Source organism: Rhynchophorus ferrugineus, unplaced genomic scaffold, assembly GCF_030347505.1.
Source record: "Rhynchophorus ferrugineus isolate W39M unplaced genomic scaffold, kcgeb_rfMv2 rfM2, whole genome shotgun sequence".
Classification (NCBI taxonomy): Eukaryota; Metazoa; Arthropoda; class Insecta; order Coleoptera; family Curculionidae; genus Rhynchophorus; species Rhynchophorus ferrugineus.
In genome coordinates this window covers 77,422,883-77,440,154 of record NW_027472581.1, presented here as the reverse complement: position 1 = coordinate 77,440,154, position 17,272 = coordinate 77,422,883, and the positions used below count along the sequence as shown (strand labels likewise).

Sequence of the window (17,272 nt, the reverse complement as noted above, 5' to 3'; positions counted from 1 at the left end):
GAATTTCCTCAACAACCAATAAATTAAAATCTAGAACAACTTGTTATTTATTTTTATTACTAACACAGATGCTACATGTATAGGTTACAAATATGTTTATATTCATATTAACTGCATACATATATATTAGGTAGACTATAACGCATTAGTGCTTTTTTTATCCGCAATTAATAAAATGTTCTTAATCATGAAGTTAAGTATAACCAAAATTAATTTTCCCATATATTATGACGCTTTACAACAGTTGGAACCTGTAGTCATCAATAAATGTGACCAAACTTAACTCATATACATCAGGCTACTGATAAAATAAAACAAATAAATAATATTAGATGGCGTTTATTATATATCCAATATAATAACATATAACATCGTCCGATTGTATAGGTACCTAATAAAAATCGGAAATAGATTTCATAAAATAAAGACAGTTTTCTGCAATCCTGGGCATATCGTCCATCTCCACTAAAATTAATACATACTAGCGCCATTATCGGATCCTACAATCAATATTACTGTCCGATAAATAGCACGATCGTTCTGCACACTTCCGCTAGGACGAAGTAGGACGAACGCCCCGTTAAAAAATTTGGGGATATAACACGGTCTACAAAATCTGGAAGAGTTTTTTCAGTTCCACCATTAGTTGCCAGTCGGATTTCAGTAGGTCGTCTCTGAAGTAGTCTTTGCAGGCGTCGATTGATTGACGAGAAATCTGAAAGATTAAAAAGATTAAGCTGATATAGAGATGCTATAAGATTTTTGAATCATTTTCATAATATTTTTTTAATAAACAAAAATTGCGTATTCCCATGTTTTTTTATTTGCTTAATTCTCTCTAGCTTTAGAGATTGAACACACCTTTTACATTTTCTATATTCTACGTTTTGAACTTGTGGAAATATCGTTTTTCTACATTGGTACACATGTCAACTGTTAAAATACAAGTCATCTAGTTGTCTGAAGGTTAGAAACAGTGATAACTATTTCTACAACTTTGAAATGCATAGTTTTCTTAGTGCATGCATAGTATATTCATTATATTTTCATAGCATAGTAATTAGTGTAGAATATCTTATTTCCGAATATTTTTAAGAGAAAAATGTATAAATGCGTAAATTTCGTCAACATTTTACATCACACAGTTACATTTGTGGTGAAAAATAACGTTTTCCTGACATAAACATAATTTGGCGCATCTTGTGTACACTAACTACCTGGGACTCCATATATATGTTATAACTTATATTCAGTTATGTTATGAAAATAGCTTAGGAGTGCCTGTGATTATCGAACTATCGATACTTAGATATAGATACTTAAATATAGAATATAGAAAAATATCGGTGCAAAAAATACCGATATATCGGGCAAAAAATATTTATTATATATTTTCATCAAAAAAGTATATCGATATTTTTTTGGAATCCCTAGGTGAGAATTGAGTGATTGCTATTTTTTCTTCACTCTGCCGATAAAAGGAAGATCAAAAAAAAAAGAACAACGTAGCACCAGATAATTCCATCTAATATACAACGTATCTCACATTCAGTTGATCATATCTTAGTCCGTCTGAAATATATCACTTGAAAGTAGAAAATAAAGAAAATTAACAAAAAGATGTTAAACCAGATAGATTGAGTCAAATTTGAGTGTTTGAGTGTAAATCTTGATTTGTCATAGAAGGTGAAACTTCTAAGGTCAAGGTCCCGGTAATGGAATCTAGCTACCAATTCGTTCTTGGTAGATCCAATAACCTGGTAGGTATTCTAATAACCTGTTATCAACCGTTTTTGGGGCAGAATTATTAGTATTCTTGTTAAAAATAAAGGCAGACTATAAAACATTAAGATAGCAACTATTTGTAATTTTAAAATTAATGAAAATTCCATTGGTTTGGAGTTGAACTTGAAATGAACTAAGTACTAAGCCACACCACGTTATGAGCCTTAAATTGAATATGTTCATAAAATCGTAAAACATTTCAACAATCGTCATTCAAACATTTCTTAACATGGGATTTCCATGAGCCCAGTAAGATGATTATGCCCTAATCTCAATTGCATATTACAATATGCAGTTTTTTACTCAATAAAAATTACTTTTTCTGAAACGACACAGTGTACAAAAACAAAACATTAAAATTGCTCCGAAACTTGATCTTAAACGAAAATGTTCAACTTTTTTCGATGCTACGCAATATTTCTCAAATAAACTAATAACGTTTTATCGAGTCGAAGGAATCCAATGAAAAAATTAAAGAGTCTAAACAGTAAGTACTGTTTGCTAAACATCCGTTGCCGGTGCTGTTTCTAAATTAGAAACTTTGTTTACTCGTTTTTTTTCGGAAGCATATTCTGCCAAATGCGAATGGTTTTTATGGTGGTGTTCGTCTAAACATTCGTTTAATACGTATTGACAACAATTATTAAAAATAACGTTCAAAATTTATACAAAGGCTAGGACGATGATTTAAATGGTATAAGTTATGGAATCTAAAAAATTGAAACACTTAAGCCCCGGATTAAAAAATAAATTGTTAAACGATATTTACTTAACATCAATAGACATTTCCTTATAATTAAAATAAGTTTATAAATACACGGTACCCTTATTATGAGAAAATTAAAAATCAAACAAAATTTAACAAATTCATGGGAATTATTTATTGGTGCCTGACCGCCGATCGATATAAAACTGACATTGAAAAGTCTATTTCGGTCTGGTCGGGAATTAATTCATTAAATTTCATTCTAAATAATATATTATTGAATGGATTGAAACTTGCCAGACACTAGATCGCATTAAATAACAGACCGACAGGGCGTGGTTTCCGCCTCTCAATGAAATATGCGTTGTTACCAAGCTCCCGCTTTACATTAGAAAATTAATATTATATATGATAGACTGTTCAATAAGTTTTGTCTTCAATAAGAGATGATTATCGGCTCGTCGATTACCGAGAGATTTAGTGGAATGTATTTTGCCATGATTTAGTATCATTGTAAAAGAAGCATCTCTGTCTAAGGCTGTAGGAAAATCACAAGTAGCGGTTAACAAAATCTACAAATTGACTAAAGACTGGAAAATACAGCTTAATAGCTACAAATCAAATTATGTTAGACAAAAACATAATTATATCACTTGAAGGATGCCCGATTCCTCAAGCAGAGTCAGCTAAATACCTTGGATGGTAGGTTAAATTGGAAACATCATGTTAGACAAAAAGCAGAGCAGATTAGACTCAAAGTCAAGCAACTGAACTGGTTAGTCGGAAGATACTCTCAACTTGACCTAAAATCAAAGAGACTGGTTTATTAGTTAATCATAAAGCCAATCTGGACCTATGGGGGGCAAATATGGGATTGCTCTAAAACATCAAACCAAATAGTAATTGAACGCATCCAAAACAAAGTTCTACGATTAATTACCAATGCTTATCGCTACGTAACCAATGAAGAACTGCACAATGACTTAGAAATAAAATGTATATACGAAGTGACCCAAGATTTTATCTTAAAACATGAAATAAGGTTGCTAATTCATAGGCAACGTGGAAGCAATACAGCTACTGGACCACACGCAGGAAATCAAAAGATTGCAGCGAACCAAACCACACACACTTGTTTAGAGTATAAGTGTATCCTTAACTTCAGCTCTTAAGTAGATTAGTTTCATTTTAATTTAAGAAATATATACTGATGTAATAATCCCATACTCGCCTTCCTTGTGTATTAATGCAAGTACAACAGAATAGTAGTAATAAATTAATTTGCAAATTAAGATCGTACTAAACATACGTAATATAACAGGTCAAGTGAAAAGTCCTCGGCCTACCATACACATTTTCACATTTTTTTGGCAAATTTTTTTTTTGCCCAACATAATTCCCTTCAAGAGTTACACACTGATTATAGCGACCCTCCAACTTTTCGATACCATTTTGGTAGTACGATTTGTCCTTTGCTTCAAAATGGACTTCAGTTTCAGCGATCACCTCTTCATTCGACGAAAATTTCTTCCTAGCGGGCATTCTTTTGAGATATGAGAACAGGAAATAGTCGCTGGCGACCAGATCTGGAGAATACGGTGGATGGATGGATGTTTGCCATCGTTTTCACTGACTTGTGATACGGTTCATTGTCTTGGTGAAGCAGCATTTTTTTTTCTTCAAATGCGGCCGCTTTTGGGCGATTTCGTCCTTCAAACGGTACATTATCGCTATGTAATAGTCGCTGTTGATGGTCCTTCCTTTTTCAAGGTAGTCAATGAAAATTATTCCATGCGCATCCTAAACTACAGACGCCATAACTTTGTCAGCCGACTTTTGCGTTTTCCCACGCTTTGGAGCGGATTCATCATTGTCATATATCGACGCAAAAATTCGGGTTTATTACGCTTGATCATCTTCAAACACTGCTCCGAATCATCAACTCGTCGTTGTTTTTTTGTCAAAAGTGAGCTCGCGCGGTACCCACTTTGCACAGAACTTTTTCGTACCCAAATATTCGTGAATGATGTACATGTTCAGTTGATATCTTTAGAGTGTCTGCTATTTCATTCAATTTTAATTTACGACCATTCAAAATCATTTTGTGGACTTTTTTAATGTTTTCATCGGTAACAACCTCTTTTGGGCGTCCACTGCGTTCACCGTCTTCGGAGCTCATTTCACCACGTCTAAACTTAGCATACCAATCCTTTATGGCTGATTTTCCTGTAATAGTGCCCGGAGAGCCGACATCAAGCCACGTTTTTGGTTCAACTGTATTTTTTCCTTTCAAAAATCAATATTTTATCAACACGCGAAATTCCTTTTTTTTCATTTTTTTCACAATAGCAAAAGTTGCTTCACTCAAAATGCTATAATTCACAAACTAATGATCCGACAGCTGTCAAAATGGATTTAATTCTAGTAGCGCCATCTAGTGTCCGGCCGGGGACTTTTCAATTGACCTGTTATGATGATGACAAATCCGTGAAAATGGACTAAAAAGGTAGATGGAGGATAGAAGCAAATATTCCCACAAAAATCAAAAAAGTTGTCGCCGCATTAATTCTATTCGCATTTAGAACAGAAACCGACCATTAAAACGTTAAAAACATTTATTATCAAATACAGAGTCAATCAAGCTATATAAAACATCCAGAATGCTCAATCAAAAATTCATAAAGACATATGCAACATTAATAAATTGCCTAGTTCAATATGGTATTTATATTTTGAAAATGTTATTGTTTGAATGAGTGTTTTATTCAAATTTATGACAAAATTTATCATGACATTGAAGACTCTTTTTTCTTAATTACTTTTTTAATATAAAGATAATATAAAAGCCGATTTCTTTCATGATATTAATATTACATGTTCCTTTAAAAGATGATGCAACAAAAAGAAAACAATATTATTTAAGTTCAGGCGAAAAACAGATTCCAATAATCGTTAAATTAAAAAATAGAGTTTCTGATGCCTACCTTACTAACAAGCATATCAGTTTCATCGAAATGCCTTCCAAACATTTTCGGAGATTCCCCTGGGATCGGTTCGATTTTAATACAAACTTCCATACCTTTCCTGGCCGTTTCCACCGGCTTGTGGTTATTCTCTATTCCAGTCACTATACCGATATCCACAAACTGAAAATATAGAAAAAAAATAGCATTGCAAAATGCATCCGAGGTTAAAATCGTTGGTAGACTGACCTCTTTACTAGGCACACAAATCGGAGTTCCTTCTTTCACTATGCCCCCTTCAACCATGACACCACATACTATAGGGTCCCTGGAGTTGAATACGAATTGAGGCAGTACACGCAGACGACAAGGGAAAACCGCGATATTCTTGAACTCTTCTCGTTTCCGTTGCTTGAGCTCTTCTCGATAGGCCATGAATTTGTCGAACAAATGGTAGATGATGTCCGCCTGGAATATCTTCACACCCATACTGTCGGCCAATTCTTGAGCATCTTTTTCTATCTTAACATCAAAGGCAAGAATGGTTGCGTACCTGAAAACAATCAAAATTATGCAAATACCTAACGCCATACTAAACGCTAAATAATAAAAATATTTAGTAATCATCATAAATCACAAATTGGAGCTTATATGAGATTATTCGATTTTTCTAATTTTTGATCTCACTAAATAAATACTTGGAGAGCCAAGAACTATCAAGACTATTTCCTGTACTAATGTATAATGAATGAATGTATATTGAATCTGCTTGAAGCTTCACTTCTTCTGATGAGACGAACGGAGCGTGGTTTATTATGAATTGGTCAAACTTTAACAGAAATACGATTTAAAATTCAACATAAAGGGCAGTCCAAGTCATATGATTGGTAATTAACATCTAACAGCTCAATTGAAAAGTCCCCGGCCTGACACATAGATGGCGCTACTAGAATTAAATCCAAATATTTTTCAGTTAGCCCCTAACACTCAAAAGATACATCTATAAATTTGACAGCTGTCGGATCATTAGTTTGTAAATTATAGCATTTTACATAGCGTTATTGGACCGCTTGAAGGACGAAATCGCCGAAAAACGGCCGCATTTGAAGAAAAAGAAAGTTTTGCTTTACCAAGACAATGCACCGTGTCGCAAGTCAGTGAAAACGATGGCAAAAATCCATGCGACCCAGCGACTATTTGCTCTTCTCAGATCTCAAAAGAATGCTCGCTGGGAAGACATTTTCGTCCAATAAAGAGGTGATTGACGAAATTGAGGCCTATTTTGAAGCAAAGGACAAATCGTACTACAAAAATCGCATCGAAAAGTTGGAGGGTCACTATAATCAATGTATCACCCTTGAAGGGAATTATGTTGAATAAAAAAAACTAATGTGTGTTTTACTACAGTAGGCCGGGGACTTTTCAATTGACCTGTTAAATATAAAAAATACACTTACTGTGATTCATGTTCTAACATAATAGACGCTTTCATTACATCTTTCTTTACTACGGGTCCTATTCTGATGCCTGAATACTGAAAAAAAAAACACTTGTTTAGTGGTGCTGACCTTTTTAGGTATTTCCCATACTTACGGGAATTTTGCTAACTTTAAGAAATTCCAACAACGCTTCTAGAGATCCCAGAGTTGAGGCTTGGACATAAACGCCCCTTTCCTGCAGCTTGATGCCGGAAAGTGCGCTTCTTAATTCCTTGGCTACTTCTTCCCTTAAAATCTGCAATGTTTTGATATTTTAACTATTAGTTTGATATTACTATTGAATTCTTACCTCCGTTTCATCGGGTTTAACGGCTATGTATAAATTTAAACCGGCGATTGCTTTCTCTAACTCTTTTGCAGCAATTTTCACACCCTGAGCTGCCTTTACTTCCTTATATTCAACATAAGCATTCTGAAAAGACATGAAAAGACATTTAATTTCAATTAATAATAGAAATGTACTTTTATTAATATAGGTTTATAATAACAATGCATTATGTACTGTATTATATAATTGTGACAAATACAATATTACTTCATACCTTTACTCGAAGCTCCCTCATTGGCTGTGGCATCAACAACGATCTTATTTGGGTGACTATAGGTCCATCAGTACCAGCGATTAACATAGTCTCGCCTTCCCTTAATGTACCGTTGACTAAAATAACATCAATGGTAGTACCTAAACCGGGTATAGCTTTAACCTGAAATCATATCCAATCTCATGGTACAACCCATAATTACAAATTTGGAAAAGCATTACCTCAAGGACAGTAGCTTGTAGCTCTTCCGAGAACATAAGGCGTTTTGGGATTTTACTTTGACAATAATCCACAATTAAAGCCAATAGATTGCCCATGCCTTCACCAGTAATGGCACTAGTTGGCACCAAAGAAATGTAACTACGGGGATCAGGGTTTTCGTAGAACAACGCAGCATTCAAACCTATAATTTAATAACGTACGGCTTACACATAATTCTTAGTCAATAATTTGAAGTAATGGTGGTAATTACAGATTGTATAAAAGGTATAAAACTTTAAAGAAATTAACTTTCAAAAATTAATTTACCTTGTTCAGAAAACTGCAAAATCACAGCTTTCGACCTTTGCTCAAATTCTAATTGGGTATTGGCAGCTTGTCCTTTAAGAATATCTCTGACATCCTTCCGGTTCATAGTTTGCCAATCGTACAATCTAAAATTTCACAATCACATATGATGCTCAATTAATAATCAGTGTTTTTTTTACCTGTCTATTTTATTTAATGCAACGACAAAGGGACATTTCTTCTGCTTCAGCAAGTTGATAGACTCGATAGTTTGGGGTTCCAGGCCATGCATAATGTCAACAACCAATATGGCAATGTCGCACAACGATGAACCACGATTTCTGAGATTCGAGAAAGACTCGTGACCAGGCGTATCGATGATCAACAATCCAGGGATTTTCAGATCCATATCTGCAGACTGAGTATCAGAGTGGGGTTTATTGACATTTCAGATCATTTAATGGTGGTATCAAATTACTTTATTTCTTGCCATTTTTACCGTAATAGGTGATATTCTAAAAAATTATGACTTGTCGCGAGAATCTAAGTAATCCATAATAGTAAAGAATAATCAGTAATTCCATTATTCGTCATATTGGAAATAATATTGGAATATTGTCATATCACGACAACTATTGATCGTCATTGATTCAAGATGTAAAGTAAATTTAAAAAAAAATACCGATGACAGTCAAATAGATGCATCTCCAAGTTTTTAATGTCTAAATTCAAAGCTACATTAGATGAAATCGAAGATTACGTACGCAATAAATATTTATCTATGGTAGAAACGATGATTTCCTGGTGGGTAATTTATATCGATCATTTAATTTAACAAGGAAAAGTACAGTTATTATTTAAATTCATTTCCCTACTAATGTTTGATCATACGTTTGTTAAAATATTTTTATGAAATAAAATATTAGATTTGTATGAAAATTTTTTGTTTCTTAATATTTCTAGTATAATAAAGTGATTATTTTAGGTATATATTGACCAGTTTAAGCAAAATATACAAATAATAATTTCAATTAAAAAGTCGATCCTAATACAAAGTGATTACAATTGATATAATTGCAAAACTTGATTAAGATAAAGGATTTGTAATAAAAATGAAAATAAATCAATATTTCTTTGTTTCATTTACCTAATACTACGAGATACTCTTATATACTATCTTATATCTTGAACATCTATGTTCACAGAAATTTTGATAAAGATGTTAAGAAATTATGCAAAAAAATATTATAATATTACTACTTACTCCTTTAACTATTTTAATTTGTTCCTTAATAGCATCAATTGGGACGTTAGTTGCTCCTATCTGTTGGGTGATGCCACCAGCTTCACCATCTTGGACATTGGTCCTTCTAAGTTTGTCCAAGATTTTCGTTTTACCTGTATCTACATGGCCTAATACGCAAACTATGGCAGCTCGAAGATGATCTAGAGTACGATTCTTCTCGGCATCCTCTCTTCTTTTCTAAATTGAAGTAAAAATGGTCAGACACGACATCATACTGCTTATATATCTAAACATACTCTGATTCGTTCTTCGGCTCTCTCTCTAGCTCGTTTTGCAATTGATTTTGCATCTTCTTCTTCGTCCTCGTCTTCATCCGATTCGCTTTCACTTTCTGACTCTGATTCTTCCTCGGAACTCTCTTGTGATTCTTTTTCTTTAACCTAAATAATAATTCATAGATAGTCAATAAAAACAAAGAGATTAGATTTATTTCCTACTTCAGTTTTCTTTTCCGATAGTGACACCTTTGATTCATCATTTTTTTTTACTTCAGATGTTTCTTCGGATTCTTCGTCGGAAGATGAGGCATCCCAAGCATCTTTCACATCATCTTCCTTGGATTCCTCAACTAAAGTTTTTATTCATAATTTACCAAACATAGTAATTAATAGAAACAAATAGCAAACCTTTAGGTTCTTCCTTAACTATCTCCACTTTAGGAGGTTCTTCAGACTTTACAGTTTCAACTTTAGTTTCTGGTACAGTTATGACATCCTTTTTTTGTTTGTTAGGCTTGATTCTTGTTCCCAATCTTGGTTTTTTCTCGCCTACATCTGGTAGTTCCACACCTTGGGCCTATGAATAATTGAACAAAGAGAATGATATTTAGAACATGAATGAAATAAATACCTTCAAACTATTAATTAGCGCTTGTGCTCTAGCTCTATCAGCCTTTTGTTTAGCAGTCAGCAGTTTACCCTCTGCTTTTAGTCTTTCTTTCCTTTCCTTCTCCTTTTGTTTCTTTTTTTCCTTCCTCTCTTGCTCCAATCTAAAATTGATTCAAATATACTCTGTAAATATCCAGTGTCATTAAGTCTAACCTTAAGGCTTCCAATCTAGCCTTCTCAGCTTCTTCCTCTCTTTTTATCCTTTCCTGTTCTTCCCGCTTTAATCGTTCTTCTTCTTCTTTAAGTTTCTTCAATGCTTCTTGCATAGCAGCAATAGTTTTTTTGGCAGGACCTATAAATAGATTATCAGATTTACTTCCTAGGGTCAAAATTAATAGAAAAACCTTTTTTATTTTTGGCATCTTTCTCCTCTTTGTCTTTGGCACCTTTTTTCTTTTTGCCAGGCTTTTCTCCATCATCACCAGCATCTTCTTTTGTTTCATCCATAATGTCCTTGTCAGCTTCTTCTCCTTTATCCTTACCCTTCTTTTTCTTTTTTTTATTAGTTTCTTTTTCTTCAACAGGTTCTGCTGGTTCATTAATCTGAAGATTAAATACATATGTTTGAGGATAATCTATTAATTGCACTATGACATACTTCTGCATTTTCTACTTTATCATTACTGACAGCAGGCACTTCTTCAACACTGTCTTGTTTTTTATTTTTGTTAGCCAGTTTTTTTTGTTTCTCCCTTTCCTTTTTCTCTTTTTTCTTCTGTGCAGCCGTTTTTACGGTACTAATTTCTTCAACATTATCTGGTTCATTTCCAGGTTCTTCAACAGCAATTTCTTCTTTATTCTTTTTTTTGTTTTTCTTAATAGATGCTTTGTTTTCAAATTCCTCTTGTGGTTCCTCCTTTTTAATACCTGAGACATTAAATGTATGGTTCCATTTCAATTAAATTGAATCTTTACAATTACCTGCATATTCCATTTCTAATTCAGCTAATGCTTTTTCTATATCATCATCATCATCATCCTTTTTCCTCCTACCCTTCTTGCCTTTTTTGCCACCTTGCTCTTGTTTATTTTCACTTTTTTTCTTGCCTTTTGCTGGTTTTTGTTCATCATCACTGTCACTATCTTGTTGAATAACCTATGAAAATTTCAAAAACATTACTTACTTTTTAAGATATACCATAATACAGCTACTTTTAAAATCACTTGTAAATGCTAATTTATTCATGGCACACTTTTAACAGAATATTGTGTAACAGAATTTTAAATGTTATTAAAATTATGTATTATAAGATACATACAGGCTCATCTTCTCCACTATCTTCTACTTGTAATAGAGCAAAAGCACTCTGGACTTTAGTTACTGAGACTTCAGCATCAGAACCATCCGACTCACTATCTTTATCTTTTTTTCCCTTCACCTTCTTTCCCTTAGCTGGTTCTTGATCAGTCTCTTTAATTCTATGGTAAAAAATTTAATATCAATAAAAAGGGCAACAAATAACTTTTGTCAAATAATAAATAGTTGGCTAAAATCCAGTTATTTGAAAGATAACCTAATTTTTTAGAAAACATATGTAGGACTTACTTGGCATTTTTACTTTTCTTATTATTAGAAGTTTCTATTAGTTCTTGGGAACCTACTTCAGTTTCTGAATCGCTAAAAATATAAACATATCCATAGATCCATATATATTTACAATTTTACCAAAAAATACTGAACTAAGATACAAAGAAAAACTAACCTTTCGTCGCCCTTCGCCCCTTTACGTTGCTTTTTCGCCTTACCCATTTTGAAAAACTATTTGATTCGATTAAACTATCCTTATTTTCAAAAACTATCATAAGTAAAATAGAATTTTCAAGTGTTATAGACAATCTGTTTCTCTTTTGCCAAAAAATCGACATGCGAATATTAACTCCTCGGTTACCACTATGGGTAAGTGTGGCAACATCGCTCATATATATTCAATTATTTCAGGTATTTAAATTTTACAAGCAGTATTTAGTCGTTTCAAAATAAAGACAAATACATTTTTTTCAAAAACTATTAGTTAGTTACATTAATTTGCAAAATATATTTGTTTAAAAAGTGACGTCATACATTAAGTAGATAAATTAGTTGTAAAATATTTCGGGTAGAGAAACGTAATAACTGCCATTTAATAGAATAATTTTGAATAAACAGCATTTATAATTATAAACTATATATACATTTTCAATTAATTAGTTAATTTCATTTTATCAATCCTGTAATCAAATCTCCAACAAAACGTCAAAGTGCTAAGTCCTTGGTATTTGACGTAATTATTTGACATTATCCTGACATCGAAACGTCATGAGCGTATGAGCTTTATCAAGAGTCAACAAATAAATTATTACGCGAAACCCGCATTGATTTTTTAGGTAAACTAAACCTAAAAAGCCGGTAAAAAATCCAACCATTTTCGGGCGTGTTTTAAGTGTTCCGTAGGAATGGGTTACTGTTTGCCAGTGTAACGTCGATTTTAAATAATGAACGGCTTTAGTACCGGTGAAGAAGATTCGAGGGGTCCACCCGATCAGATTTGTTGTTTAATTGATAACGGTGAACGGTGTACAAAGGCAGCAGGAAACGCATCGTACAGTAAAGGTATTCAGAAGACAGTAACTCAAAGAAGACTTAATTTATCATTAGATAACACAGTAAGTAACTCATCTTTTAACTTATACCTAGAAATATTCTAGAATATTTTCGTTAAACGGCTTTTATTTAGATACTAAGAAATTTACAGCATTTCGTTTTATTATATAATGAGTGTTGTTTCATTTTATAATTTCTCCCCCATGACCTCATTTCAAGTTTTTAGTATATTTTACCTTTTTGATGGCATTATTTAAACTTTTTCAAATTACTGATGTTTCATGTATAAAAATATTTTTATTATGTATGTTTTTATCCACAATAAAAACATTTAATATCAAACAATTTGTTATACTTAAAGCTTCCTTACACAATTAGTATTACCAATTTTTGTGAATCATATATAAAGCTTAAGAATAAGATTGTATGATTGATTGACTATGTAAGGGAAGCTTCACAAAATTATGTAAATTGCTGTTATTTATTGTTAATAATGATTTAATAATATATAACAAGATGTTTTTCTAATTTATTATTGAAATGTGATGACGAGTGTCTGGATTCATAATTTTATTGATAACAAGTTCCAGAAATATTTGTAAAGCATTATATTTAAATTTAGTCATAGAATTATTTATCTGATTAGATATTTATTCTTTTTATTTTCTACATTTTAAAATTCTCACTACATTTTTCCATATAATTATGTATATAATTATTTGAATTGATTTATTCTAAATTAATTTGTTTATATGAATAGATCTTATTTTAATATTACTTATTATTATTATTATCAAGTTGTAAAACAACAGTCAAAAGAAATCACATAAAGTTGTCCTGTTAAACGGTGATTATCTTACAGGCCCGTCATATCTATATTTGTGACTATCACAAGAAAATGATTCAATTTGTAAGGACGAAGCGTAGAAGAAAGGATTCGGAGGAAGACAGCAATGAAACAGATACTGATATACCTGAAGTTGATCTGTTCAATCTGCAAGTCAACACGCTCCGGCGTTATAAGAGACATTATAAAGTACCTATGAGGCCTGGACTGAATAAAGCCCAACTAGCAGATGTAAGTTTATTGTATTTTTATCACTAATTACTATTAATAAGTCTTACACAGATTTGGGAGGTCTTATAAACAGACTAAGAAAGCAACTCTTGATTATAAAATGGGTAAATTGTAAATTTATTATATGTTGTACAAAAAAAGGAGACTGGGTTTGGTTATTTAAAAATTGAGGGGAAGAAAAAAAAATGAATGGCTTTAATTACATATATTAAGCCAATCAGTACTTGGTAGTGATACGGAAACATTTTTTAAAATTTTTTGTTAATCTCAATGAACGCATATTTTTTACCGACTAACAAGTAACAATGAAAATGAATGGGTCATCTGTGCTCGGATCAAAAACGGTTAAGCTTTTATTTACTTTTAGTAAATATTGACATGATCACCTGACGCTGCCAACCATAGGCCAGCGATATCGCATATAATGTACAGAAGAAAAAGATAACGAAATTAAGTTCAAGTCGAGCATGTTACTCAGACAAACATTTCCGTGGACAATGATTTTTTTTATTTTTCATTTGTACCTTAACTAATTAATTAGTTAGATAAGTTAATTGTAATGTAATATTATAACTTGGAACAAAAATTGGTAGTGTAAGGGTCAACTGATTGATCTTCAAATTTTCTGAATATCAAAATTGTATCCCTAACTTAAATATTAACACAAGATTTTACTTGCAGAATTTGATGAAACACTTCAAAACTATACCTGTTAAAGCGACAGATGTGGTGACATATTTCATTTATACAGTAAAAATCAACGGCAACAAACTGGATCAGAAGAACGGTATCAACAGCGCGGACACGACGTGAAACCAACTCTATCCACAGTTGATCCAAGGTGATGTAAAGCTTTTTGTTATCGTCGTTTAAATTATATTGTTAGGAAACCGCGATGGAGGAACGTACATTTCGGAAGTGATGTAAAGCTACCATCATACAGCTTTCGATCACTACCATTTATTAATTTTAAGTCGTTTAATATATAGCTTAAGTGTTTTATTAAGATTATTTTTATAATTTGTGAATGTACACTTTACAAATGGATTTTCTTAATAAATGTTAAAAATCAGATTCTGTTCTTCTTTCTCTTCGAGGGGGATTTCTTTAAGCGTTGTGGGTTAAGTACAACCACTTGTTCTTCTTCACTGTTTGAGTCTGAGATGCTTACAGTATCAGCTATAAATAAACAAATATTTAATAATCGACATTAAAGGATACAATGACATTTGTAAATTATAGAACGTTTTACATAACGGGTCACGCATTGTACGTGGGACAGTTTTAGAAAATATGGTGCAATATTCAAGATATTCAGCACTTAAATGATGCCATTCTAAAATTAGTGGTAACATTGTTACATTACACCGATACGACACTAGAAAAAATACCTTCAGACCGACGGTTCAAGCGGAGTCATCAAGAAGGGCAGAAAACATGTCTTAATTAATTTGTTCCTAATAATTAAGAAACGCCCAAATATGTTATAGGTGTATAAACTGTATTTTGCACAAAATGACTTAAAATTGATTAGTAGTAATTAAAACCATAGCAGCATCCTGAGGCTTGACTTTGTAAATCAGGCAATAAAAAACTCGTCAAGGTTTAAATACATCTTCAGGTTCATCTAAATGAACATGTAAATAAGCTAGAACAGACGCAATTATAGTACAACTAGATATTGAAGTATCAGAAACGTCTTTTCTCGCTTAAAATAATTGTATTGATTAAATGAGTAATGCGAGTACAAGAGTTAACAGAACACCTTGAATCACTAATAAAATAGTCTATTACAAAGAATACATTTGAGTAATTAAATAGTTTTTTTACCTTTGGGTGGTTCTACAAAAATAACTTCTGCTTCTTCATCACTCTCAACTATAGCCCATTCATTTTCTCCTTTAACTTCACTTAATTTTGCTGTTCCATTACCAAGTGGGGTAATTGTTTCTTTGCATTGTTGTACATCCGAGTTATTTTCGTTTATAGCTAAACATTATCCAATCAGATATTTCAGTATACAAGTAATTTAAGTACTTACGATCCACATCCATAGGTTCATTTTTACTTTTTTTCTTCTTTCCCTTTTTAGATAATGTCCACTGATCCAGGCAAATACTTAATTCAGCTGTTGATTTTTCTATTTTTTCCTGAATTGGCATAATATGAAAACCTATATCATTTAATTTTAATCTGCAAAATAAACATTGTACAGGAGTCTAATAAAAATAAAAACCTACAAGTTTTCTATCTATACCTATCTTGAGTATCTTTTTCAACTGCGTTTTTAATTATAGCAACAAGTTCTGTTGCTCTCTTAGCAGCTTTAGAGGAAGTTTCCAAAATATCTTTAGTTGCTAATCTGGCATTGCCACCTAAGTGAAGACCGCACAATTCTTTATATGAATTTAATCCTATGGTAAGAAATGCTTCAGCTACACCTTCTTCTAACAAAGTGGGGTCGGCTAAAATATATTCTCTGAAAGGTTGTTTTGCAAATAAATATGGAAGGAAAAATCTAATATAAGCTTACCCTTCATTCAATATTGCATAACTGATACAAACAGGATAATGATGAATAACTGTAGGGATTGGATCACGTTGCTTAATACTGTGGATTTTGTATTCTACTCCATCACAAGTGACATCAGGCCTTCTGAAGTGAGATAATGCTGTTATAGCTGCTACTGAAGCACAGTCCAATATATTTCCTTCATTATTCAGAACATTTATATCAACTCTGAGTGACCATGCCTTCAATTTATATACAGTATACTATTAGTGAACAAAATAAAAGCATCAATCACTAACCCTTTCGTTCATCTTTATGCATAAACTTTCTAAATCAACAGCTTTGGAATCTTTAATACATTTTTCAAGAAGCCTGTTCAGTTGTGATGACAAATCTGATTGTCTACTAGCATCAAAGCTTGGATCCGCCATTGTATTTAGTTCTAAATTGATATTCAACATACCCTCATTAGGTCGTGAAGATTTTGTTTGCTGTAGTTCACATGATACTTGAGCTATTACTCTAAACATCAAATTAAACAAATTCCTTGGATTTATATTTATAATGAATTATACTTACTCGGTTTTCCCTAGTGAAACTTTACAACAGCCCCAGTCTTTCCCAAAAACAATGTTAATATCACGAAATTCGGTAAAAGATCGTCCATCTAATCTCTGAAAATTAATGATCCTAGATGACTTCTTACTATATGTAATTAACTTACATTCCATTCAGATAGATTTTTCATTAAAAAGGTTTTTTCGCAATTCGAAATTATTGTTTTCCTTATTGCTGCCATTTTTTAAATATCTGAGGTTAGTTTATGATTGCATCATCTTAAAACGTATTTAGAACACGAGTTAGATGTGTAACTTTGGTTGCATAGAAACGGGGACAACTTATGTA

At 32.3% G+C, this 17,272-nt stretch overlaps 3 protein-coding genes across 3 annotated transcripts; 1 reads left to right on the top strand and 2 right to left on the bottom strand.

The window, feature by feature from the left end:
* Window positions 1-323: 323 nt before the first annotated feature.
* eIF5B (eukaryotic translation initiation factor 5B) lies at window positions 324-12,090 on the bottom strand. Its single transcript, XM_076396293.1, has 22 exons — window positions 11,899-12,090; window positions 11,742-11,813; window positions 11,455-11,614; window positions 11,117-11,291; window positions 10,794-11,062; window positions 10,540-10,738; window positions 10,349-10,487; window positions 10,158-10,296; window positions 9,935-10,103; window positions 9,746-9,876; window positions 9,545-9,688; window positions 9,267-9,485; window positions 8,203-8,420; window positions 8,024-8,148; window positions 7,717-7,898; window positions 7,496-7,657; window positions 7,243-7,365; window positions 7,048-7,188; window positions 6,912-6,988; window positions 5,704-6,007; window positions 5,476-5,637; window positions 324-715 (listed from the first exon to the last, which is right to left on the bottom strand). Exons 1-22 carry the CDS (start codon window positions 11,943-11,945, stop codon window positions 608-610), a joined length of 3,465 nt encoding a protein of 1,154 aa, XP_076252408.1. The 5' UTR covers window positions 11,946-12,090; the 3' UTR covers window positions 324-607.
* Window positions 12,091-12,515: 425 nt separating this feature from the next.
* On the top strand, window positions 12,516-14,928 carry Sap30 (SIN3-associated polypeptide 30). Its single transcript, XM_076396297.1, has 3 exons — window positions 12,516-12,838; window positions 13,639-13,854; window positions 14,536-14,928. Exons 1-3 carry the CDS (start codon window positions 12,668-12,670, stop codon window positions 14,665-14,667), a joined length of 519 nt encoding a protein of 172 aa, XP_076252412.1. The 5' UTR covers window positions 12,516-12,667; the 3' UTR covers window positions 14,668-14,928.
* Rrp45 (exosome complex component Rrp45) lies at window positions 14,839-17,218 on the bottom strand. Its single transcript, XM_076396296.1, has 8 exons — window positions 17,091-17,218; window positions 16,946-17,040; window positions 16,666-16,888; window positions 16,388-16,608; window positions 16,112-16,333; window positions 15,896-16,047; window positions 15,685-15,843; window positions 14,839-15,033 (listed from the first exon to the last, which is right to left on the bottom strand). The coding sequence occupies exons 1-8, from the start codon at window positions 17,163-17,165 to the stop codon at window positions 14,924-14,926; spliced, it is 1,257 nt and encodes a 418-aa protein (XP_076252411.1). The 5' UTR covers window positions 17,166-17,218; the 3' UTR covers window positions 14,839-14,923.
* Between the last annotated feature and the right edge of the window lie 54 nt (window positions 17,219-17,272).

Excerpts from the sequence above, each read along its gene's own strand:
- eIF5B (XM_076396293.1), bottom strand. The coding sequence starts at position 11,945 with ATGGGTAAGGCGAAAAAGCAACGTAAAGGGGCGAAGGGCGACGAAAG. Across the intron at positions 11,292-11,454 it reads ATAGTGGAGAAGATGAGCCT|GTTATTCAACAAGATAGTGA; the intron begins GTATGTATCTTA and ends AAATTTTCATAG. Across the intron at positions 9,877-9,934 it reads AGTTAAGGAAGAACCTAAAG|TTGAGGAATCCAAGGAAGAT; the intron begins GTTTGCTATTTG and ends TAAAAACTTTAG.
- Sap30 (XM_076396297.1), top strand. The coding sequence starts at position 12,668 with ATGAACGGCTTTAGTACCGGTGAAGAAGATTCGAGGGGTCCACCCGAT. Across the intron at positions 12,839-13,638 it reads ATTTATCATTAGATAACACA|GCCCGTCATATCTATATTTG; the intron begins GTAAGTAACTCA and ends ATTATCTTACAG. Across the intron at positions 13,855-14,535 it reads ATAAAGCCCAACTAGCAGAT|AATTTGATGAAACACTTCAA; the intron begins GTAAGTTTATTG and ends TTTTACTTGCAG.
- Rrp45 (XM_076396296.1), bottom strand. The coding sequence starts at position 17,165 with ATGGCAGCAATAAGGAAAACAATAATTTCGAATTGCGAAAAAACCTTT. Across the intron at positions 16,048-16,111 it reads GAAAAAGATACTCAAGATAG|ATTAAAATTAAATGATATAG; the intron begins GTATAGATAGAA and ends TTTATTTTGCAG. Across the intron at positions 15,034-15,684 it reads TTTTGTAGAACCACCCAAAG|CTGATACTGTAAGCATCTCA; the intron begins GTAAAAAAACTA and ends GTTTATTTATAG.